Here is a 23,329-nt window from a genome sequence, read left to right on the forward strand (position 1 = left end):
TGACTGAATCTCTCACTCACTCACTCACAGATTCATCATCGTGCAGCCCAAACCATTAAGGAAAATACTTGAAATTTGCAGAGGGTGTTGATATTACACTGTAGGCATCGTTTAAGAAGGGATTTTTGAAATACCACACCCAAGGGTGAGATTGGGTATGAAAAGTTTTTTGAGAACCTGTCACTATTAAGGCAATTTTGAAGCTAGACCTACAAAAATCGATATTTGGTTTCTTGGTCAGAAAGAAAGAAGTACGTGTTTCAGCAAAATTTTTTTTTTTTTTTTTCAAATTTTTGAAAATAAGTCATTATTAAAGAACTACTAAAGTATTTATGAAGCTACGTCTATCAAAATTGATATTTGACTTGTCAATTAGAAATAAAAAAATGTTTGTTTCAGTGATTTTGGAAATTCAACCCCTACGGGGTTGTATTATGAAATATTATGAAAGCATTTTGAAAGCTAAATCAATAAAAATTTGAATTTAGCTTCTTCATTAGAAATAAAAGACATGTCTTTCACTATTTTTGGGAACAACCTTTATGGGGGTGAAATAGGGGATGTAAGTTTTTATGGACGTGTGTAATTATGCAAGCATTTTTGAAGATAAATCTTGAGAAAATTTGTATTTGGCTCCTCTGTTAGATATAAAAAATACCCATTTTACTGTTTTTGCATACTTTACCCATAATTGGGTGAAATAGAGAGGTGGAATGTTTTATAAAAATTTCATTGTGAAAGCATTTTTAAAGCTATATCTGTGACAATTGGTATTTGGCCTTGCAGTTACAAATGGAAAAATATGTGTTTCACTGTTTTTGGAAATTCAGCTCTTGAGGATGTGGAATAGTGACAGACTGGTTCACTGGCTCTTCATCACCCAGCCCAGACTGCTAAGGATAGGAACTTGAAATTAGGAGATAGTGTGGATCTTATAGTGCAGGCATCATTTAGCAGGGGATTTTTCCAAATTACAGTCCTAAGGGGGTGTTACAGGTGATGAAAGGCTTTTTGTAAATATACTTGCTATTAAAGCAATTTTGAAGCTAGAACTACGATAACTGGTTTATCATATGGTTTCTCAGTCAGAAATTTAAAAAAAATACATGCTTCATCATTTTTGGAAATTTAACAACCTAAGGGGGTAAAATATGGGATGAAAATTTTTAAGAAAATATTTTGTTATTTAAAATTATTTTAAAGGTAAACCTATGAAAACTGGTATTTCACATCTCAGTTAGATGTAAAGAGACATTTGTTAGAGGTTTACCACCACAAGAACACCCAAGGCATGATTAACAAAAACCTTTTACTCCAGCTACCAGAATTGCTTTTTAGTCAGAAGTACATTCAACAAATACTTTGCTTCATGACCTTATTTAGTGTGAAAAGTTTAGAAGGTGTAGCAATTTGTGAATAACATAAAAGTTCTATTAAAGAGGAAGGGAGGAAAAAAATCATCTGTGCAGACCATACAGTCTACACGAGCAAAGCAGCGGGTGCTAAGCTAGTATGAAATATTTTCAAGTTCAGGACCTGACTTATACATTGCTACCTCTTTAAAAAGTGTGTTGTTAATATAAGGCAACAACAGTTAATGAACTTTGTTTTTTTCTAACTTCCTTTAACATGGGCATAAAGTGCAACATCCACTGGCAATGCACATTATGGAAAATGCATTGCTATTGCTAAGAATAATGAATGCAACACTACAGGATGAAATTTGAATACACTCATGAGCCACTTTGAATTTTCTGTAAAATTTGGATGGCAATTGAATGATCTTAACCCCCTTGAAAATAACACTTTCCAAACGCATCCCAAATTTCAACTAAACAAATCATAATAGGATACTGTACTTTTAAAGATCACAGTGAGTGACATCCCATTCTGTAGGCACTTAACTCAGGTTCGGTTGCCACAATGGCGGTAAACTACAACCTCGCGCAAAACTGTCACAAGTAGCAGCAGCTGGCATGCACTGTGTGAATACAACTCGAGTTAGCAACACTCTTAAATCAGGCTGACTTGAAATCCCTTCAATACGAGTTAACCTGTTTTGGTAACTCAAGTTGACCCATCTCCGTTAAGAGGCAGGTGTGAAAAGTAATGAACCTGACAACATTGAGCAATGTAGCAATATTGTGTTGTTCTGCTTGAGGAGACCAGTGTCTTCACCTCTTCCAAATGCTCAGTCTGAGTTTCATCTGCCTTCAGCCATCACATGATTTTTACAGCACCATAAGTGGAGTTGCATTTTTGCTGTGTGATATGAAAATCAAACAGCAGAATTTAGAGCAATGTTATGCCATCAGGGTTTGTGTTGAACTTGGGGAATCCGAAAGTGTGTCCTTTGAAGAGTTGAAACAGGCCTATGGGGGACATTGTGTATGAAGAGCACAAGATTTTTGCTGGCAAAATTATTTTTGGAAGGCCGGGAACATGTTGAAGAGTAACCTCACTCAGGGAGACCTCTAGCTTCAAAAACATCGAATGTATGCGTGTTGTTGAGAGACCCGATTGACATTTAACAATAAGGATGATGGGTGATCTGTTGAACACTTTCACTGTCCATCAAATTTTGAACAAAGTTTTGCACGTGTGAGAGATTTGTGCCAAAATGGTGCTGAAAAACCTAACAACTGACCAGAAGGACAGGCAAAGAAATGTGTGCATTGATCTTCTTGATAGGATTGCCAATGCCCACAAATGGTTCAGTCATGTGCTCCATTCACTTCTTTCTCCCCTCTGCCACTCCTCCCTTTCCTACCCATGTAATTGATTATCATATTCACCAACTATTTTGTCCATAGAATACAGTAGTCTGTGCCAGTACACACTTGCGTACAGTTTTGGTCTGTACATTTTTATGCCTTTAATCTCTGAGTATAACAAAATAGGCTTATTTGTTCGCAGCGTGTTTGTATATTATTTTGCTTGTGTTTTTCACATAGATGAATACAAGGTGTGTGAGAAAAGTAATGAGACTGACTTTTTATGTATCAAAGATTTTATATTTTCCAAACAACATTATTATCCCTTTCAAAATAGTTCCCTTTGGCAGCTATACCCCAGTGTTGTTCCCGGTCTTGGTAGCAGCGCTGAAAGGCTTCAACTGGTACAGCCTTTAACACCTGTTGGTCACATTGTTTTGAATGTTCTCCAGAGTGCCAAAATGGTGTCCTTTCAAGACATTTCTCAATTTTGGCAAAAGAAGAGAGTCACAGGGACTCAAATCAGGTAAAGAGGAAGGCTATCAAACGATAAGAATTCCTTTTGAGGTCAAAAATTCTGTGATGGAAGTGGCCCTGTGATGCAAGGCATTGTTCTGATGCAGCATCCCCTTACCTGCAATGTCTGGTCTCACTTGATTCACCCTTTTCCTGAGCCTTTCAAGGACATCTTTGTAAAACATTTGATTGACATTTTGTCGTGGAGGAACAAATTCCTTATGCCTGATAACCACTACTGTCAAAAAAGCAAATCAGCATTGTTTTGATCTTTGAGCTGCTCATTCAAACATTTTTTCAGTTGAGGAGATGTCTTCAGTATGCCACTCCTCACTTTGGCACAAAAAATCCAGGACTCATCACCTGTGATCACACACGACTGAACCATTCTTGGGCATTGGCAATCCTCTCAAGAAGATCAATGCACACACTTCTGTGACTGCCCTTCTGCTCAGTTGTGAAGTTTTTCAGCACCATTTTGGCACAAATCTCTTGCATGTGCAAAACTTTGTTCAAAATTTGATGTACAATGAGGGTGTTTAACAGATCATCCATCATCCTTATTGTTAAATGTCAGTCTGACCCCACAACAGCATGCACACATTCAACATTTTTGTAGGTTTTTGAAGCTGGAGGTCTCCCTGAGTGAGGTTCATCTTCAACATGGTCTCAGCACTCCAAAAATTGTTTTTCCAGAGAAAATCTTGTGCTTGTTGTATGAAATATTCCCCATAAGCCTGTTTCAACTCTTCAAATGTCACAATTTTGGATTCCCCAAGTTAACACAAAACCTGAGGGCACAACATTGCTCTAAATTCTGCTGTTTGATTTTCATAACACACAGCAAAAACACAATTTCACTGATGGTTCTCTAAAAATCATGTGATGGCTGTAGGCAGTTGAATTTCAGACTGAGCATTTAGTGGAGATGAACACAATGGTCTCCACAAGTTTAACAACACAATGTTGTCAGTTGCTCACAGTGTTGTCAGTCTTACTACTTTCCTCACATACCTCATAGTAGAGATATTAAATGTGATGTTTTCTATAGAGAAATAAAGGCATACAATTTACATTATTTAAAATGCTGACTGTCAGTAGACACCAAGCTTAGGATCCTGACTTAATCCTTAATCCTCAAAACACCAAGAGGGGTGGGGCTTCTTCATGACTACTTTTTGAAAATATTTATTGCTTTAATGACTACTTTTAGCAGATTCCAGAAATGTTTTAAAATTTTCTGTTATACTTGACCCAAAAATTTGTCTTAGTAGTACATGCCACTTTCCCGATGAATGTTGTATTAAATATTTTCAGGTTCAGGACATCACTTACATATCAGTATTTCTTTAAAATGTACTTTGTGTGTTAAAGTCAACAACAATTACCAATTTTGCATTATTTGGGGAGGGGGAGGGGAGGGTTCATGTTACAGTTGTTGAGACGTGATTGAAAGTACCTTGATATTGCTAAGAATGTACTAAATGATATTTTCGGGTTCTGGACCCTGGTTGAACATTGGCACCTTATTAAAAGTACGTTGTTAATACAAATCAACAACAATTAACTAATTTTTCTTTTTTCTTTTAGATTTTTTTAGAGTAGGCTCTTGGTAATGTACATTGTGGAAAATGTATTGATATTGCTGAGATTAGTGATCAAATACCATACCATTATTCACTCTTACAAAAGTAGCAACTGCCAGTAAATATTTTTCCACCATAGGATAATATCATTGTTGAAAATAGTATAATAGGGCGATTTCATCTCAAACCATACTGGTCAAGAGTGAATGTGTCACATCACTATTTCAAAGTTTGTGGGGAAAAAATATGTGTTGAAATTCCACATGATACCTCACCAAAGCTACAATATTTTGATTTTTTGATGATTTGTTAAAACATTACAGATCTCTCTAAATGACAGTATTTGTGAAATTGTTGCAACGAAAGGAGGGGGGGGGGGGAAAAAAGACCTAAAAGTGGTAGAGATCTGAATTTATTTTCAATAAACACAATTTTTTTTAAAAAAGAAGCTAATTTCTAACTTTTTGCAAATTTCAAAATTATGTTCTGAAAATATGCATAGTCAAAGGATGTTAACAGGATGTTAACTGTCTTGAGAAATGAGAAAGTGGAAGGACTGCTAACATTAATGCTTGAAATTCTGAAACTATCAAAATATTTGTACATATAGATGAAAGAGTCTGAAAAGTTTTGGGTATTTGGAAATTATTTTCTCCAAAACCCCTATCCTAAAAGTTCTAAAAAGGTCCTGGTACGTTATTTGGTCATTGTACTTAGGGAATGTACAATCAGAGCGGGCAATACTAGTCTGTGCAAAATGTGAGAAATTTTTTAGTTAGACCTAGCTCTACTGTCATCGTCAAGAAATCATAGGCACTTAAATATTTAAGCTGATCACTGATTTTTAAGTAAATGTCATGCAAAACTGGTATTTCTGAATCAAAATAATTACTTTAAAACACTATGAGTGGGAAAACAATTCATAATTTTGTTCAAAATATTTTACCCATTTTTCTTTTCATGATATTATTCACGGATCATTATTGTCTTCTGGCATGACTTTTCATGAATTATAATTGCTTACAATGTAACCATCAACACTGCCCTGTTGAAAAGCATTAATTTGCTTTTTTCATCTGCCTCCCATTGAACTTGTGTAACCGAGCTGAATTTGCGCATGGACAAGGATGATCCAACAAGAGCAGTACTTGGGAAAATGGGAACTGCACTTTGACCTTTTGATGATGGCCATTTGAAATCATTAACAGGACCATGAGGTGTCATAAAGGAGACGGGTATATCTTGCAGCTCATGAGAGAGACTTATTATATGTCCCACCCACCGCCGATTTTCATACACACAAGAAGTGAAGTGGTTCAGTACAAAGTCTTCTAATGTGTACTGTGGTCTGTGCATGTCACACACAGTAACAGGCTGCATTTCATGGAGAACCATTCTTGTATTGTATGTACCACTCCAGAATGCAACCCAGTAGTAACTTGAGGACTCCTACCACAGGCTTCATAGTAGACCACTTCCCTTAATGTACTTTCATTTAGAATTAAGAGCTTCATGTTTGTTACTAATGTTGATATGATGTGTACAAATCCAGTAGCATCTCTTACAGCATCAACAGCTTGATGCTGGAGCTTAAATCTTGTTCCAAGATGTTTACAGAGACATCCTACCTCATCACATGCAATTTTTCCATTACCTGTTGCTGAAAATATGCATTTTTTGTCTTAATTCCTGTACTAGAGTGTTGAGCAAGCTCATAAAACTGAAAGCAGTTTTTAAGATGAGATGCCGCACCATTAGTCAAATAATCATGTTTAGGGCTACTAGATACTATGTCATCAATTATCATGCTGACAGTGTAGCATGCGCGTGCACTGTCATAAATGACATCATCACTGACTATAGCAGAACAGTGTGATGTTCCAAGGAAGTGAACAACACATGAGAATATAGACACCTGTTTTGTGTGCCAATGTAACTTTGAATTTTGTTCTGTAAAGCAACAGACCCTGTCTCAGGAAAGTCAAAACGCAGAACTAATGTGTCAGTATTCTGGGATGCGGCTTATTTTACTTCTGCTATGGCCTGTCTTTGAATCCTCATATATGAGGTAAGCTATTCCTTTCATGATCCAATGCCTAACCTCTGTAACAAATTTCTCTGGCTCTACTGTCTTCTTCACCAATTATCCTCCCTCCCACAATGCAAAGGCTTGATCACTGTCACTATCCTAAAGGTGTAATGCCTCAACAGTCATCACTTCAGCACCAGGACACGTTGCATACTCCTGCAAATGACATTTATCTTGAGGCTCTTGACGTACATACAAAAGCATCAGGTCTATCACTGTGTACTTCTTTTCTGTGACACTGCTTACGACGAAACACACAAATTTCAAATTAGTGCAAGGCATTTTACCCATTTTGGTTGTAAGCAGTAGAATTTTGTGAGACCAATTTTTAAATTTGGGCTCTCCTTTTTCATTAGGAGATATGCTTCTCTTATTGATTATGTCATATATTTTTTTACCTTTTTAACTTTTTCACCATTTTCATTAACAGAGATAACACCAACCTGGTTAGGGCTTTGCCTGCTGCAATCCTTGTCATCGTGTAGGTAATATTCCAAAGCAACAGTAAGTGTATATCTTGCAACGGATGTCCACAGTAAGAATCTGGGCATGCCCAAATACCTTTCTCATTCTTTATTGTATGAGCTTTTGAAATCAAAAAATGTGAGGAAGTGGGTATCTATATCTGTATCTGCCGCTTAGAGCAGCTACCTGGTATCAATATCAGTAACTATACCTCCTCAAAGCATGTGGCTGCTGAGATGGCAGTATTTAGGTTTAGAAACTGCACATCACATTTCATGCACATATGACTAGCTCCAGGTTCTGCACCAAGTGCATGTACATTATACACTTCACAAAGTTTTGAAGATGTTGCTTGTATGAAACTTGTTTCAATTTCTTCCACTTTCCTTTTTACATACTGTTTTCTTCTTGTGCTTTATACCTTTCCTGGACATTTAAGAGGGGATATAGTAGGGGCTACAGCAGAAATGCTAACATTAAATGCATCAACTACTAAACACCCAGGAATATAAACATCTGAACTGTCTTCTCAGTTTCACATTTGGGTGATAGTGATTGTTCAAGTGGGTTGTCACTAAATTTCTTTTTGTAGTGTGTGTAGCAATTCGTGGACAATGGATATGATGCTAATACCATACTTGAGGACCAAGATATGTCTGCAATTCCTCCGACATGATTCCAACAACTGTGAATGTTTTTCACTTTTCTGAAACACCACCTTCTTGGGTCTTGTTTTCATAGTCCACACAGCTCACTCTTTCACTACTGTATTTCCTCACTGACATAGTATCTAACAAAAAGTTCAAACCAAACACTAAACTCAATGCAGAATGGTTTATTTGCAAGTTCTCACTCATTTGTTATAAACAGAAGAGCACTGGAAACAGTGTTGCCCACATGCATATTTTATACTAGAAATTCAGTAATGTGAAATATGAAAATGTTGGAAAATTTGTAACACTTTACACAGAAAAATATTACCACCATGTTTGCACTAACTACTAACATCTTAAGCAAACAATATATATATATATATATATATATATATATATATATATATATATATATATATATATATATATATATAAAAAAACAAAGATGATGTGACTTACCAAACGAAAGCGCTGGCACGTCGATAGACACACAAACATACACACAAAATTCTAGCTTTCGCAACCAACGGTTGCTTCGTTAGGAAAGAGGGAAGGAGAGGGAAAGACGAAAGGATGTGGGTTTTAAGGGAGAGGGTAAGGAGTCATTCCAATCCCGGAAGTGGAAAGACTTACCTTAGGGGGAAAAAAGGATGGGTATACACTCGCGCACACACACACATATCCATCCACACATATACAGACACAAGCAGACATATTCAAAGGCTGCTTGGCCTTTGAATATGTCTGCTTGTGTCTGTAATCTATGAGTACTCTGCCATGTATTTCACAGTGGCTTGCAGAATACGATGTGTGATCAAAAATTAATGGGAATTTTTGTTTTTGTTGAAGACTATTTATGCGTCACTATCAACTTTGTCCTCTTCACAGTAATCCCCCTCACATATAATACACTTGGGCCATCATTTTCTCCATTCTTGGAAACTCGTTTTTTGTCATAGTGTTTAGTGCCTTCAGTGATTCTGCTTTTATCTCGTCAATGGTGGCAAAACAACATCCTTTCATGGTTCTCTTCAGCCTCAGCAATAAAAAAGTGGTAGGGGCCCATGTCCAGTGAATACGGTGGCTGAGCTCGCAAGACAAATCACAAAGAAGCATTAAGATGTATGTGGGAGCATTATCGTGTTGCAATTTCCATGAGTGTTTTTGCCACAATTCTGGTTGTTTTCTTCAGATTGCTTCACGCAAATGGCGCATGACTTTCCAGTAGTATTCGTTATTGACCATAAAGCAGGAATTCATGATGTACAATCCCATTGTAATTGAAGAAAAGAGTGAGAAGAACTTTCTCATGTGAGCAGAATTGCCCCCCCCCCCCCTCCCCACCGGTATTGATTCGAGAGTACAACGGTTCAATCCCGCGTCTGGCCATCCTGATTTAGGTTTTCTGTGATTTCCCTAAATTGCTCCAGGCAAATGCTGGGATGGTTCCTTTGAAAGGGCATGGTTGATTTCTTTCCCCCTCCTTCCCCAATCCGATGAGTCCGATGGACTCGCTGTTTGGTTTCCTCCCCCAAACAGCTCAACCCAACTCTTCAGGCAGTTTCCATTGGGATCACTGGGCCTTGATTTCAATGTCGTACCCATATACTCATGTTTTGTCACCTGTTATAACCTTCTTTAGAAGTTGTGGATGATTGTGAGCTTCATTCAGAAACTCCTGAGCAATGTCTACGTGACGTTATTTTTGGTCAAAATTCGACAATTTCGCAACAGACTGTGTGGCTACACATATTATGTCCAAAACACAATGAAAAAATTGCTTGTCATGAGCCATAGGACATGCCAAAATCATCATAAATATCTCTGAAGGTGATTTCCTGATTTTCCAGGACCATTTTCTTTACTTATTTCACATTATCATTACAGATTGTTAGTAATTTTCCCACAAAAAAGGTTTTGTACCAGGCAGTTGTCGTCTTTGACATCTTCTTGGCCATCTTTGAAACATTTATACCTCTCACAAACTCTTGTCTTACTTGCAGTAGACATTTCAAAAGTCACTGTAAACATTTTGAATGCAGTGCTGCACTTTATTCAGAAATTGAATGCAAATTCTGTGATCCATCTTTTTTGAAAGTAAAAATTTGCCAAGCACTCGATAATGTGTGTAACCTTTTCGACTTTCAACAATAAACTAAGTGCTCAGAACAGCTGAAAATGCAAACATACATCAGCAGCATGTGTATAAACAAGATAAAAAAATTTAAAATCGTATCTGTAAAGCCTGTGAATTTAAAAAATTCATGTAACTTTTTCATCACACATTATGTAATGTGGATACAGATATGATTTTATCATTTAGTGACTTTTTTTCTTTTTCACATAGTTTTTGAAGCCTATATTATCTGTCCACATATTTTTTGTGCATTTATGCTAAAGATCTGAAAACTGGGTAACTTCATATATCTACACCTACACCTACATCCGTACTCTGCGAGCCACCTGATGGTGTGTGGCAGAGGGTACCTTGACTCTAATGGTTCTCACTTCTATTCCAGTCTCGTATTGTTCGTGGAAAGAAAGATTGTCAGTATGCCTCTGCGTGGGCTCTAATCTCTCTGATTTTATCGTCATGGTCTCTTTGTGAGATGTATGTAGGAGGGAGCAATATACTGCTTGACTCCTTGGTGAAGGTATGTTCTCGAAACTTCAACAAAAGCCCGGACCGAGCTACTGAGCATCTCTCTTGCAGAGCATCTCTGTAAGGCTTTCGCAGTTACTAAATGAACCTTTAACGAAGCGTGCTGCTCTCCATTGGATCTCCTCTATCTCTTCTATCAACACCATCCGGCACAGATCCCACACCGGTGAGCAGTATTCAAGCAGTGGGCGAACAAGTGTACTGTAACCTACTTCCTTTGTTTTTGGGCTGCATTTCCTTAGGCTTCTTCCAATGAATCTCAGTCTGGCATCTGCTTTACTGACGATTAATTTTATATGGTCATTCCATTTTAAATCACTCCTAATGCCTACTCCCAGGTAAGTTATGGAATTAACTGCTTCCAGTCGCTGACCTGCTGTTTTGTAGCTAAATGATAAAGGATCTTTCTTTCTATGTATCCGCAGCACATTACACTTGTCTACATTGAGATTAAATTTCCATTCCCTGCACCATGCGTCAATTCGTTGCAGGTTCTCCTGCATTTCAGTACAATTTTCCATTGTTACAACCTGTCGGTATACTACAGCATCATCCGCAAAAAGCCTCAGTGAACTTCCGATGTTATCCACAAGGTCATTTATATATATTGTGAATAGCAACGGTCCTACGACACTCCCCTGCGGCACACCAGAAATCCCTCTTACTTTGGAAGACTTCTCTCCATTGAGAATGACATGTTGCGTTCTGTTACCTAGGAACTCTTCAGTCCAATCACATGATTGTTCTGATAGTCTATATGCTCTTACTTTGTTCATTAAATGACTGTGGGGAACTGTATCAAACACCTTGCGGAAGTCAAGAAACACGGCATCTACCTGTGAACCAGTGTCTATGGCCCTGAGTCTCGTGGGTGAATAGCGTGAGCTGGGTTTCACACGATCGTCTTTTTTGAAACCCATTCTGATTCCTACAGAGTAGATTTCTTGTCTCCAGAAAAGTCATTATTCTCAAACATAATACGTGTTCCAAAACTCTACAACTGATCGACGTTAGAGATATAGATCTATAAAACTTCCTGGCAGATTAAAACTGTGTGCCGGACCGAGACTCGAACTTGGGACCTTTGCCTTTCGCGGGCAAGTGCTCTACCAACTGAGCTACCCAAGCAGGACTCACGCCCCATCCTCACAGCTTTACTTCTGCCAGTACCTCGAGGTAAAGCTGTGAGGACGGGGTGTGAGTCGTGCTTGGGTAGCTCAGTTGGTAGAGCACTTGCCCGCGAAGGGCAAAGGTCCCGAGTTTGAGTCTCGGTCCGGCACACAGTTTTAATCTGCCAGGAAGTTTCATATCAGCGCACAGTCCGCCGCAGACCGAAAATCTCATTCTGGAAACATCCCCCAGGCTGTGGCTAAACCATGTCTCTGCAATATCCTTTCTTTCAGGAGTGCTAGTTCTGCAAGATTCGCAAGAGAGCTTCTGTTAAGTTTGGAAGGTAGGAGATGAGGTACTGGCAGAAGTAAAGCTGTGAGGATGGAGCGTGAGTCATACTTGGGTAGCTCAGTTGGTAGACCACTTGCCCGCGAAAGGCAAAGGTCCCGAGTTCGAGTCTCGGTCTGGCACACAGTTTTAGTCTGCCAGGAAGTTTCATATCAGCACAGAGTGAAAATCTCATTCTGGGTATAGACCTATAGTTCTGCACATCTGTTCGATGTCCCTTCTTGAAAACGGGGATGACCTATGCCCTTTTCCAATCTTTTGGAATGCTACGCTCTTCTAGATACCTACGGTACACCGCTGCAAGAAGGGGGGCAAGTTCCTTCGCGTACTCTGTGTAAAATCGAACTGGTATACCATCAGGTCCAGCGGCCTTTTCTCTTTTGAGCGATTTTAATTGTTTTTCTATCCCTCTGTCATCTATTTTGATATCTACCGTTTTGTCATCAGTGTGACAATCTAGAGAAGGAAAATGCAGTCTTCCTCTGTGAAACAGCTTTGGAAAAAGACATTTAGTATTTCGGCCTTTAGTCTGTCATCCACTGTTTCAGTACCATTTTGGTCACAGAGTGTCTGGACATTTTGTTTTGATCCACCTACCGCTTTGACATAAGACCAAAATTTCTTAGGATTTTCTGCCAAGTTAGTACAAAGAACTTAACTTTCGAATTCATTGAATGCCTCTCGCATAGCCCTCCTCACACTACATTTCGCTTCATGTAATTTTTGTTTGTCTGCAAGGCTTTGGCTATGTTTATGTTTGCTGTGAAGTTGCCTTTGCTTCTGTAGCAGTTTTCTAACTCGGTTGTTGTGCCACGGTGACTCTTTTCCATCTCTTACAATCTTGCTTGGCACATAATCATCTAAGGCATATTGTACTATGGTTTTGAACTTTGTCCACTGATCCTCAACACTATCTGTACTTGAGATAAAACTTTTGTGTTGAGCTGTCAAGTACTCTGAAATCTGCTTTTTGTCACTTTTGCTAAACAGAAAAATCTTCCTACCTTTTTTAATATTTCTATTTAAGCCTGAAATCACCGATGCTATAACCGCTTTATGATCGCTGATTCCCTGTTCTGCGTTTATTGTTTCAAATAGTTCGGGTCTGTTTGTCACCAGAAGGTCTAATATGTTATTGCCACAAGCTAGTTCTCTGTTTAACTGCTCAAGGCAGTTTTCAGATAATGCACTTAAAAAAAATTTCACTGCATTCTTTGTCCCTGCCACCTGTTATAAATGTTTGAATTTCCCAGTCTATATCCGGTAAATTAAAATCTCCACCCAAAACTATAATACGGTCGCGAAATCTACACGAAATATTTTCCAAATTTTCCTTCAGGTGTTCTGCCACAACAGCTGCTGAGCCAGGGGGCCTAAAGACGCATTCATTTACCATGTTTGATCCTGCTTTAACCATGACCTTCACCCAAATAACTTCACATTTCTGATCTCTGTCAATTTACTTAGATACTATTGCACTTCTTATTGCTATAAACAACCCTCCCCTTTCACTTTCTAGCCTGTCTCTGCGGTATACATTCCAATCCGAGTTAAGAATTTCATTACTGTTTACATCTGGTTTCAGCCAACTTTCTGTCCCTAGTACTATGTGGGCACTGTGAACGTTTATTAATGAGAGCAGTTCTGGGAACTTTCTACAGACACTCCTGCGGTTTACTATTACCACATTAATATTGTCATTCCCTGTTGCGTTTTGCCTACTGCTGCCTTGTTGCATCTCAGGAGGCGTCTTGTTGGGCCTAGGGAGGGAATTCTTTAACCTAAAAAACCCACATGTGCACTTCACACATACTCCGCTACCCTTGTAGCCACTACCTGCGTGTAGTGCACGCCTGATCTATTCAGGGGGACCCTACATTTCTCCACCCGATAGTGGAGGTCAAGAAATTTGTACCCCAGATCTCAGCAGAATCGTCAGAGCCTCTGGTTTAAGCCTTCCACTCGGCTCCAAACCAGAGGACCGCGATCAGTTGTGGGAACGACACTACAAATAGTTAGCTCAGATTCCACCCCGCGAGCAAGGCTTTCCGCCTTCACCAACTCCGCCAACCTCCTGTATGAACTGAGGATGACCTCTGAACCCAGACGGCAGGAGTCATTTGTGCCGACATGAGCAACAATTTGCAGTCGGGTGCACCCAGTGCTCTCTATCGCCGCCGGCAGGGCCTCCTCCTCCGCATCTCGGATGAGACCCTCCGGCAAGCAGACAGAGTGAACACTGGCCTTCTTCCCCAACCTTTCTGCTATTTCCCTACATGTCATAGAACTACCACATCAATAGAAATCCAGGGTATAATATAATATTGTGTATGAGGGTAGTTTATACTCATCAAACATACTCTCTCAAAAAAAAGGTTTTGCACCAGGCTATCAGCTTTCGTGGTTTGTGTTTTCTTGCTCTGATCCCCTTTCTCAATACTCTTCGGAACACTTTTGTTAGCTTTTCAGTTTATCCAGTCAAGCAACTGAGCCTCATATTGATTAAGGAGTTAATGTGTAATTTGTGCCTTCACTTGAGAAATAGTACTTGATCAGTGTAAAACTTTGAAGTAAAATGTATCATTTCCAAATAATGATTATTATATAGCATTGTAAGGAAGATATGCACACTTGGGGGAAAGCACATTCTCTGCAGTATCATAGTGCTGTATTATAGCAGTTTCTATCTTTTAAAATAGAACTTTAAATTTATCTCAAATGTGATGTCAACAGCTGCTAGCTTTGGCCTTCAACATTATTTATATGAGACTTTGGTTTTCTTCATGTTACATACATGCAGTGCTTTTATTGCAACTCTGTTGTTCATGTGAGATGGTTTGTTCTCCTGCTAATGCTTTGTGTCAGGTGTTATAGCTGATTCTCTTCTTCATTATGGTTGGTCTCCAGTAGAGATTTCTTTTTTGTTTAAGTGCTTAATTCATTTCCTTGTTGGTATTGTTAATGCTCTTGTTGTCTGAACAATATTAACCTCTAGATTAGTGTTGGACAAGCTGTTTCTTAATTGAGATCCTACCAGTAGCAGGTGACTGTGAATGTAAACAGTTTCTTATATTGAATCAAGAAGAATAATTTTCTTAGGTTGTTCTTTATATCAACACTGTGAAACTGTAATGAAGTTTGTCAGTTAGTAATGGATCCCTATTTTCTTAAAATATAATTATAATACTCCTATGAATCAATGACACGTTGGTGTCTTGCATGTATATTTGTGGTTTAAGATTTAACTTCTCACTTCATAGTCATATGTATTGTTTGTCTTTTCATATATTTTAATTTGTGGTTTGTCAGTTTGTGATTTGTCTGTGTTGCAGGTGACACAGAAGGTGCCAGAAGTAAAGCAGAGACTGCAGCACGACTAGCTCGTCTCCGTCGTCGAGAAAGGCAAGAAGAGGAGCTGCATGCTTACCGTCTGCGTGAAGCAGCAGCACGTGCAGCTGCAGCAGAGGCAGAGAGACGTGCTGCTGAGGATGCTGAAACTTGGGCTGCAGAAGAGCGAGCACGAGCTGCGCAGAGAGATGCTGAACTACACCGGCTCAATGTGGAACGCTTGCAGCTGGAGCTGGATCTACTGCGTGCAGAGCATCGGGCTCGACACTAGCTCTGAACAAACGAATGTAAAGGGATGATATGAAATTCATATCGTCTACCATGTGTTAGTGTTTTTGGGCACATACACAGTATTGATTTTGAAAATCATTATGTATCTTAATGTGCTGAAAAAGTTTGTCATGACGAGATCATCAATTTAATACTACCAAGGAGTATAAATGCTTGCCTTTTAGGCAGGCATGTAAGACTCCCTCGGGTGCAGTTGTCAGTATGTGTGATGTGAGTACGAACTGAAAGGCAATCCACTGAAAATACAGTCACTGGCAGTGTTGAGTTTACAGGTTTATAGTGATGTGTGGGTTACAGTGAAAAGCGATTCATTTTGAAGATATTTCAAAAGTAATAATTTGAATGAGTAGTACACTATTGCCATGATGATGAGAAATTGTGATGCAATAAAATGACACCGTACTAGTGTCATTTGTGTGAGGCATTTCCTGTTTTTGTGAAGAAGTCTCAGTTTATGCAGTATTATATACAGAAAAAACAATGTTTCATAAATTATATGTGAGAAGGCAAGCAGTAATCAGAAGAAAGCTTCTTTTCCAACCAACACCATTGAGTCCTGTGGGTTGCAATTGAGCCTCTGTGAAAGTCGATCTGTTGATGTACCTATGAAGCAAGTAGGAAGAGAAGTTGAAGTAACTACAGAATGACAAATAACCATCATGGAAATACCAATTTGTTTGTTGAGTGAGTGATGAAGTAAATCATGATTTAATTAATTAGATTATTGGCTGTAAGGTGATAAGATTATTGACACTTTGTTCTTTTGTGTGATTCATCTAATGTTGTACAGAATTATCAGATGTTGCTTAATTTTTTCTTGAAATAGGGAAGCTTAGAAAGTTTTTGTTCTGTATGACTCTGGATAAACATCTAAATGTGAAGAACTAATTTTTATGGAACTGCAGTGTCCTCGTGTATGTTTTATTTATGTAATCAACAGGTTTAAATTAGTTAACAGATGTAGGAAAGTTCTTGACTGCTTTCTGCAGTGTCACCAGAGTAATGCATATCTTTACACACATTTGCACAACTTTTATGAGATGAGATGAAATGAAATGAAGATGGTTTGAGTGTGTTACAGTGTGACATTGTTCAGGATATGTAATGAGTTAAACATGAAAACTGGATTAGATTGTTCTTCATCATGGGAAATTAAGTTTGTAAGGACCTGTGAATCCATTGTGTGTGCAGCTGCAAATGTGAATTAGAGTAAGGTTGAGTTGAGGTAGCATGCATTTTCCTATACCCTTTTTTCTCTTTTTTTTTTTTTTTTTTTGTATAGTAGTCTGATTTTCTTTACTTCAGTTCAGCTGTAGTGGTAATTAATTTCTGTATATTAAAAATAGAACTGAAGATGTGTGAAACCTTAAAAAACTCTTTCTCCATCATCGGAATGAGGCAAATAGTTCATGTTCGGTACAGTTAGCACCTCAACAAAATAATGAAGTCATATGTTGCTTCATTTACAGTGTAGAAATTGTAAAGAAACTGAATATTTTCTGAATAATTAGTGTAAGATAATTGTGTTATATGAAGCAGTGTTATAAAGTATAAACACATACTATATCATCATATTACTGCTAATGATTTTTTTCCCCAGTTGTATGCATATGCAAAAGAGAAAAATTACTTTGGGATTGTGTATTTCATATTAGTGTTTCATAGGCATTATCGTAATGTATATCCTTTATCATTTTAAATTTATTTATATCACCATCATTGCTAAATGTGTAATCTCCACATAATAATATTAAAAGAAGTAGCCCTTTATGACGTAGTTAAGAAAGAAAAGTACGTTTAAACATTGGTAGGACAGAATACTTGTAGTGCTCATAGGGAGGAATTATGTGTGTTACTTGTACTCTTATGGTCATTATATTACATGATCAGAATTGATAGACTGTGCTGTAATATTTAATTAGCCCAGGAAATATGATCCCAGTAGATTCAGTGATGGTTTTGGAAATATGTACCAAATGTTAAACTTTCAGGAATTGAAACACTTTCAAGAACTGTAGACAGCTATGTGGGAATAAAAATAGTCTTAAGACTAGAAAGTAAGTGCCTAGCTCCTGGAAACATGGTTCAAAAGAGGCATACTATGTACAACAAGAGACTGCAATGAAAACCATGACAAATCTTATTTTATTTTGTATAGACCAGTTTCCTTATTTGTCATTCAAGCATGACAGGTACATTGCATGCAAGGAAACATATAGCTAATAAATACACAGACTGCCAGGCAGGATATTTGTATTCGTGTTAAAAAGTATGTGCGATTAGCATAGACAAACTGTACCTTTGTTTCTATTTGTAGATGAACTATGTATGTTTGTGTAGCGTGCACCCCTCTCCCTGTCGGAAGAAAGTGTGTTTGTTGTTAGTGGCTCCTTTAGGTTGCCATCAATATATAGCTGCTGCTAGATAATATAATGGATAAAAGCCTTAACTATGTGAATACAGTGACACTAGAAACAAAAATTGAATTTTTTTGCAAGTTTGAATGCTGGCATATTTGTTTTCTGTCTGTCTCTCTACTTTTCTGGAAACATTAGACCAACAAAGTGCCTTCCATAGTTACTCTGTTTCTGATATGTGTAGAAGAGCATTTGAGTGAACTTTATATTGTTGTCATTAAAGTTAGGGTAACATGTGAAAGGGTAATTCAGCGGTTTGTTCAAATATCTCTTTGTTTTGTTGTATCTCTTGGCTTTCTTTTCCATTTACTTGTTTGTGGTTCCTATATTTTATTGTTCTTGCCAACAAAAAATCTACATGTACATATCATTTGTATCTAGTGAAAATCTTGCCAGTCACTTACAGTAGATATTTCAAAGTGAAAAGAATGCCCACATTTTTAAAGTCTTTACTGTTATTTTGTTTTGAATACCCATGCATTTAATACAAGAATTAAATGGTTTTCTGAAGAACTTGTTATACATAAAATTTTAAAATAGTTTAAACAAAAGTAATGGAAAACAGTATAATTTTAACAGCCTTTTTTATTAACTGAAATAATTCAAGGAATGAGGAAAAATTTGCACTGTGTTCAAAAGTAAGTGTTCTTACATAAGAAAGAAACAAGTGAAGAGACACAGAATACTGCACAATTGTGATAAAAAGTTCTAAATTTTAAAATGAACTGAGTCGACAAAATATTACTGCAGTGCATCACATGCAGTGAGGCTTTTTGGGCATTGAGTGTAAAGTGCAAGTAGTTCTTAGTCTTCACTCACTTGTTCTACTCGTAATGGCTGTTGTTTGCAACCCCCCCCCCCCCCTCCCCCGCCCCCCTTCTCCCAATTAACCTTTTAAAATGCAGTGGTTTTATATTCCACAGATTTTTCATTTATGCTACTTGGTGTGAAAGCAATTAGTTCGAAGGACCTTAAATTTTCTGTGAAGTGTGATTAACTATAGTTTTTGTTTCATACTTTGTGTTTTAGAAATTACAGTTATAACGTATAATCAAGAGGACACAGTACCTGGATATTTGCCCCTCTGCCTTAAAAAAAAAAATTATTTCTGGTTGAAAATATTCAGGGATGATATTAGACTACTACATTGTCTAAAATGGCTTTGTGAGTACCTTGTCACTTGGTTTTCCCATGCTGTTGTATATGTAATGTCATCAATAAAATTTATCCTTTAAATTAGTGCTGAATACCAATATACCCCATTCTGTCCAACTTCCATTTATTCATAGTCATAAGGTGCATAGTATTCTTTCAAAGAACAGTTATTTTCAGTTGTCCTATCTTCAGTTCATCATTGCTCCTTTCTATGACCCTTGCAAGTTGATCATATACTATGAATCAAAGGTGTTCATGTCAGCTATCCAATGCTGTTGACTTTGTAATAGTTTGCTTTTGTAGTTGACATCTTTGTCAATATGAAAATGTTGCATGCAACTAAAGGTAAATAAAGTTTGAGAAATATTTGACAGTATCTGGAAGAGCATTTCTTTGCAATTTGTTGAAGTCTGTCACTGTTCTCTACAAAATGTTCTGTTTCAGTGTATTGTGACATCTGGCCTTTAGGTTGATACAGACCCGTATACTATTACTTCTTGTATCATTACGATCTGTGATACACGGAGCAAGAAAGTCAGTTTTCAGTTTTTTTACGAGGCACTACTTCCAGGTATTTTATCACAAAATGTAAACTTCATGAAGAATATTTTTATTTTTGTGCTTTCTCCTTTTGAAAGTTTTGTGTGTTGTGCTTGGATCATTCTCTAATTGTTTTTCTTGTCTTTCATTGGCATGAAGTTATTCAAAATGTTTTAAATGTCAGCCTAGTTCAGCCACATGCTACTGTGCTACTGCCCATGATGTCACTGGTGCATAATCCATTGCCATGGAAGGCACTATTTTCATTGTATATACAAAGTGCCCTCTTTAAACATGTGAAGGTTGAGTCCTATGCTGTTTTTAGCTACAGGCTGGAGACTATGAATTTGTTCATTCATTTGTTTTAGTTTTCTTAACTCACCATCAAGTGTGTCTGAACTTTGTAGGGTGCACATCCTTTGTTATAGAAGTCCTCACTGCAGCTGCATTTCCATATTTAAACACAAATTTAACAACAATATTACTATGTCATTCAGGTGTCACCCACAAAACCTTATCAGTATTATCAGTTCACTAGAGGTCTATATTTACATGATTAGCCATCCTTTGTTGTTCCCATCTAGTTATTAGCAAATATTTCGTAAGACACTTTGTGTGTGTGTGTGTGTGTGTGTGTGTGTGTGTTTGTTTTTGAGAGAGAGAGAGAGAGAGAGAGAGAGATTCTACCGCCATTTTATTACAGTTGAAATTCAAAATGCATGTACAGTGTTCTTGTTTAAACGATCTAGAAAAGTCATTGATGTACTTCTGAAGTATCAAATTTGTCTTCCCATGTACTTGAATTCTATTGAATAAAAAGGGATGTTTCTTAGGTTAGTTTGAATTTAAAACTCTTGCTTGGATGAAATTTTACAATATGGAATGAATACTTACAGAAGAGAAGAAAGAGAAATAGGACTACTGTGTGTCTGTGAAACAGAACTTGATCTTCAGTCAGTGCCATTTGCAGAGTATCAAGTCAGGTATAAATGCAATAAAGTTCAGTCTCGGTGGTTTTTCAAAACGTCAAAGATCCACACTTGTGTTCAGTGTTGCAGAGCCTTACATTTTTGTAACCTCATATAGCATTGTTCCCAGAAAAGTACAAATGTTAAAAATATGCTGTAGTATCATTACATGTTCTTTAGTATTACTCATAACCTATTTTTAAAGCAAATAGTTGTCCCATACTTCTTGGATATTTTTATATTGTATATTTGGGACTTTGCTAAACTCTTCCTTAGAGCAATGGAATTTTGCATTGGAAGCAGGTGCATGTCATTCCATTATGACTCAATAGTTGTATAAGCATTGTCATGTACTAATGGTGACAGAATGTGTGTATTTATTGCAGAAGAGACAGAATCAAGTTATTAGTTATTTTCTCCTTACAGTAGTTCTGTCTTCTGAACAGTAGTGATATACTGTATGTGGTTTTTCATTGTTAAACATTGTTTTGTATTTAAAAATTCTGTGCTTGTCACCTCTGTTAATATTGGTCAGATTGAATAGATTTGTTCCATTATCAGACTTTTGATTTAGGTAAGATATCAACATTATCAGTGCATTCTTGTGGCCCTGTGAAACTGTCACTGCTAGAATATCCAAAATCAACAAATTTAAAAATATAAAGTGCAATTCATACATTTAGTTGGGTGAGTTCTGCAGTATTTTATTGATTTTAAAAGCAGTTTCCAACTGAATGACTTAATGCATTGAAAACTGATTCATAACCATGTAAAAACTGTAGGTTATATTTGTTTTTGTTTCAGAATGTGTTTTACATCAGTTAATGTTCTTATAGTAATGTCCCAGAGTGTCTACCTGTCAAAATACACATGAATATCATGGGAGCAGTGACAGGGATGAATGATCAGAAGCTGAAAGAAAAGTTAATGAGCTTTTGTAAATAAGTGGAATATAAATAAATTTGTATCATGTAACAGAGTTAAATACATTCAGGTAGAACACGTGGAAAACATGAAACGAATAGCATTTAGTCAATTCGAAATGTATTTGGTCATTATTTTATGTTTATAACAAATTAGTACAGAAAACCAAGATGACAGAGAAATGGAAACCAGGAAAGTCAGAAACCTTAGAAATTTGTTTGAAAATTATACTAACAATTTTATGGAAATAGTGTGAATGATAAGCTTTGGCAGTATAACAAGAGTCTAGTAAGATGAAGAATGATTCATGTAATATGCATCATGGAAGCTGCACTTCAAGGAGAAGTAGGGGTGTAATCATCGTGGAAAAAATGCTAGGAACAAAGAGTAATTTTGCAGATACAGAATGGGAGTTGAAGATGTAATACTTTTTAAATCTGACACTGCAATGGAAAAGCACATAACTAGTAAAACAATCGGTAATAATGATTTAGGTTGTTTCTTATGAGAGTATTTCTGCTGTATACTCCGAAAACTAAATGCTAAAATGAGCTTCAGTATTAAACCTTATATTGCTGTAGCAAGACCAAATAGTAAATTTTACTTATTGGAACAGATGCACAGATTATATTATTGATGCAAAAAGTGCTTTAGTAGTAGTCATTTGTTCATGTGTAAATATTGTTCCAGCTCAATTTTAAATGAAACTTCCTGGCAGATTAAAACTGTGTGCCGGACCGAGACTTGAACTCGGGACCCAAGTTTGAGTCTCGCTCTGGCACACTGTATAAATCTGCCAGGAAGTTCCATGTCAACGTACACTCTGCTGCAGAGTGAAAATCTCATTCTCAATTTTAAATCATGGAATTACAGTACATTTACATTATCTTCAGAGTATGGCCACATATTAGACTAATATTGGAGAAGTTTGAAAATTAATGTTTGATACTTGGATCATATTTTATTCCATTGATTTGTTTTATACTTTATATGTGAATCATTAACAAGTTCTCTGCACAGTTAGTGAGAAGATCAATAGAGAATGAGGTAGTGTGACTGGATAGCATGTATGATGTTATTACTTATTGCATGCATTTATATTGAGTAGATGTGCTGGATTTTCGGTAGAGCATAACCACATGAATGGGCCCAAGGCCAACACTGGAGCAACCTGTGTGCATATTGGCAATTCTTCCCTGGCATGTGGACAATAATCAGTGTGAACGGTTGGGATTCTCAGTTTTATTTTGTAGAATGAATTATACAGCCATAGGTACAACAATTAAACACAGAAATGTACAAGCACAGTGATTTTAAAAATGTTAATCTCTAAGAAATATCTTTCTTTTAGGTAAGATACTTTAAAATGGTAACTTTTTTTGCAGTGGAAGTATTAACTCTTTTATTTAAGCTTTTGAGTACATTTAGTTAGAAAGTAATGTTAGATGATTCTAAAGTCAACTTATAACATTGTAGTTTGCTTGAGAATGATCCTATTTTATAATGCATAGGTTGATGTAGATAGCATGACATACTCATTTAC

At 37.1% G+C, this 23,329-nt stretch overlaps 1 protein-coding gene across 2 annotated transcripts in view; it reads left to right on the forward strand.

The window, feature by feature from the left end:
- Positions 1-17,001, forward strand: part of LOC124545647 (afadin-like) — a 106,092-nt gene extending 89,091 nt beyond the window's left edge. For both annotated transcript variants that reach the window (XM_047124596.1, XM_047124604.1), the window contains one exon: positions 15,476-17,001. In XM_047124596.1, the coding sequence (XP_046980552.1) occupies positions 15,476-15,762 (287 nt within the window). In that variant the 3' untranslated portion in view covers positions 15,763-17,001. The remainder of the gene's footprint in view (positions 1-15,475) is intronic.
- Positions 17,002-23,329: the final 6,328 nt, after the last annotated feature.

The sequence above is a fragment of the Schistocerca americana genome, chromosome 1 (genome assembly GCF_021461395.2).
Source record: "Schistocerca americana isolate TAMUIC-IGC-003095 chromosome 1, iqSchAmer2.1, whole genome shotgun sequence".
Taxonomy (NCBI): Eukaryota; Metazoa; Arthropoda; class Insecta; order Orthoptera; family Acrididae; genus Schistocerca; species Schistocerca americana.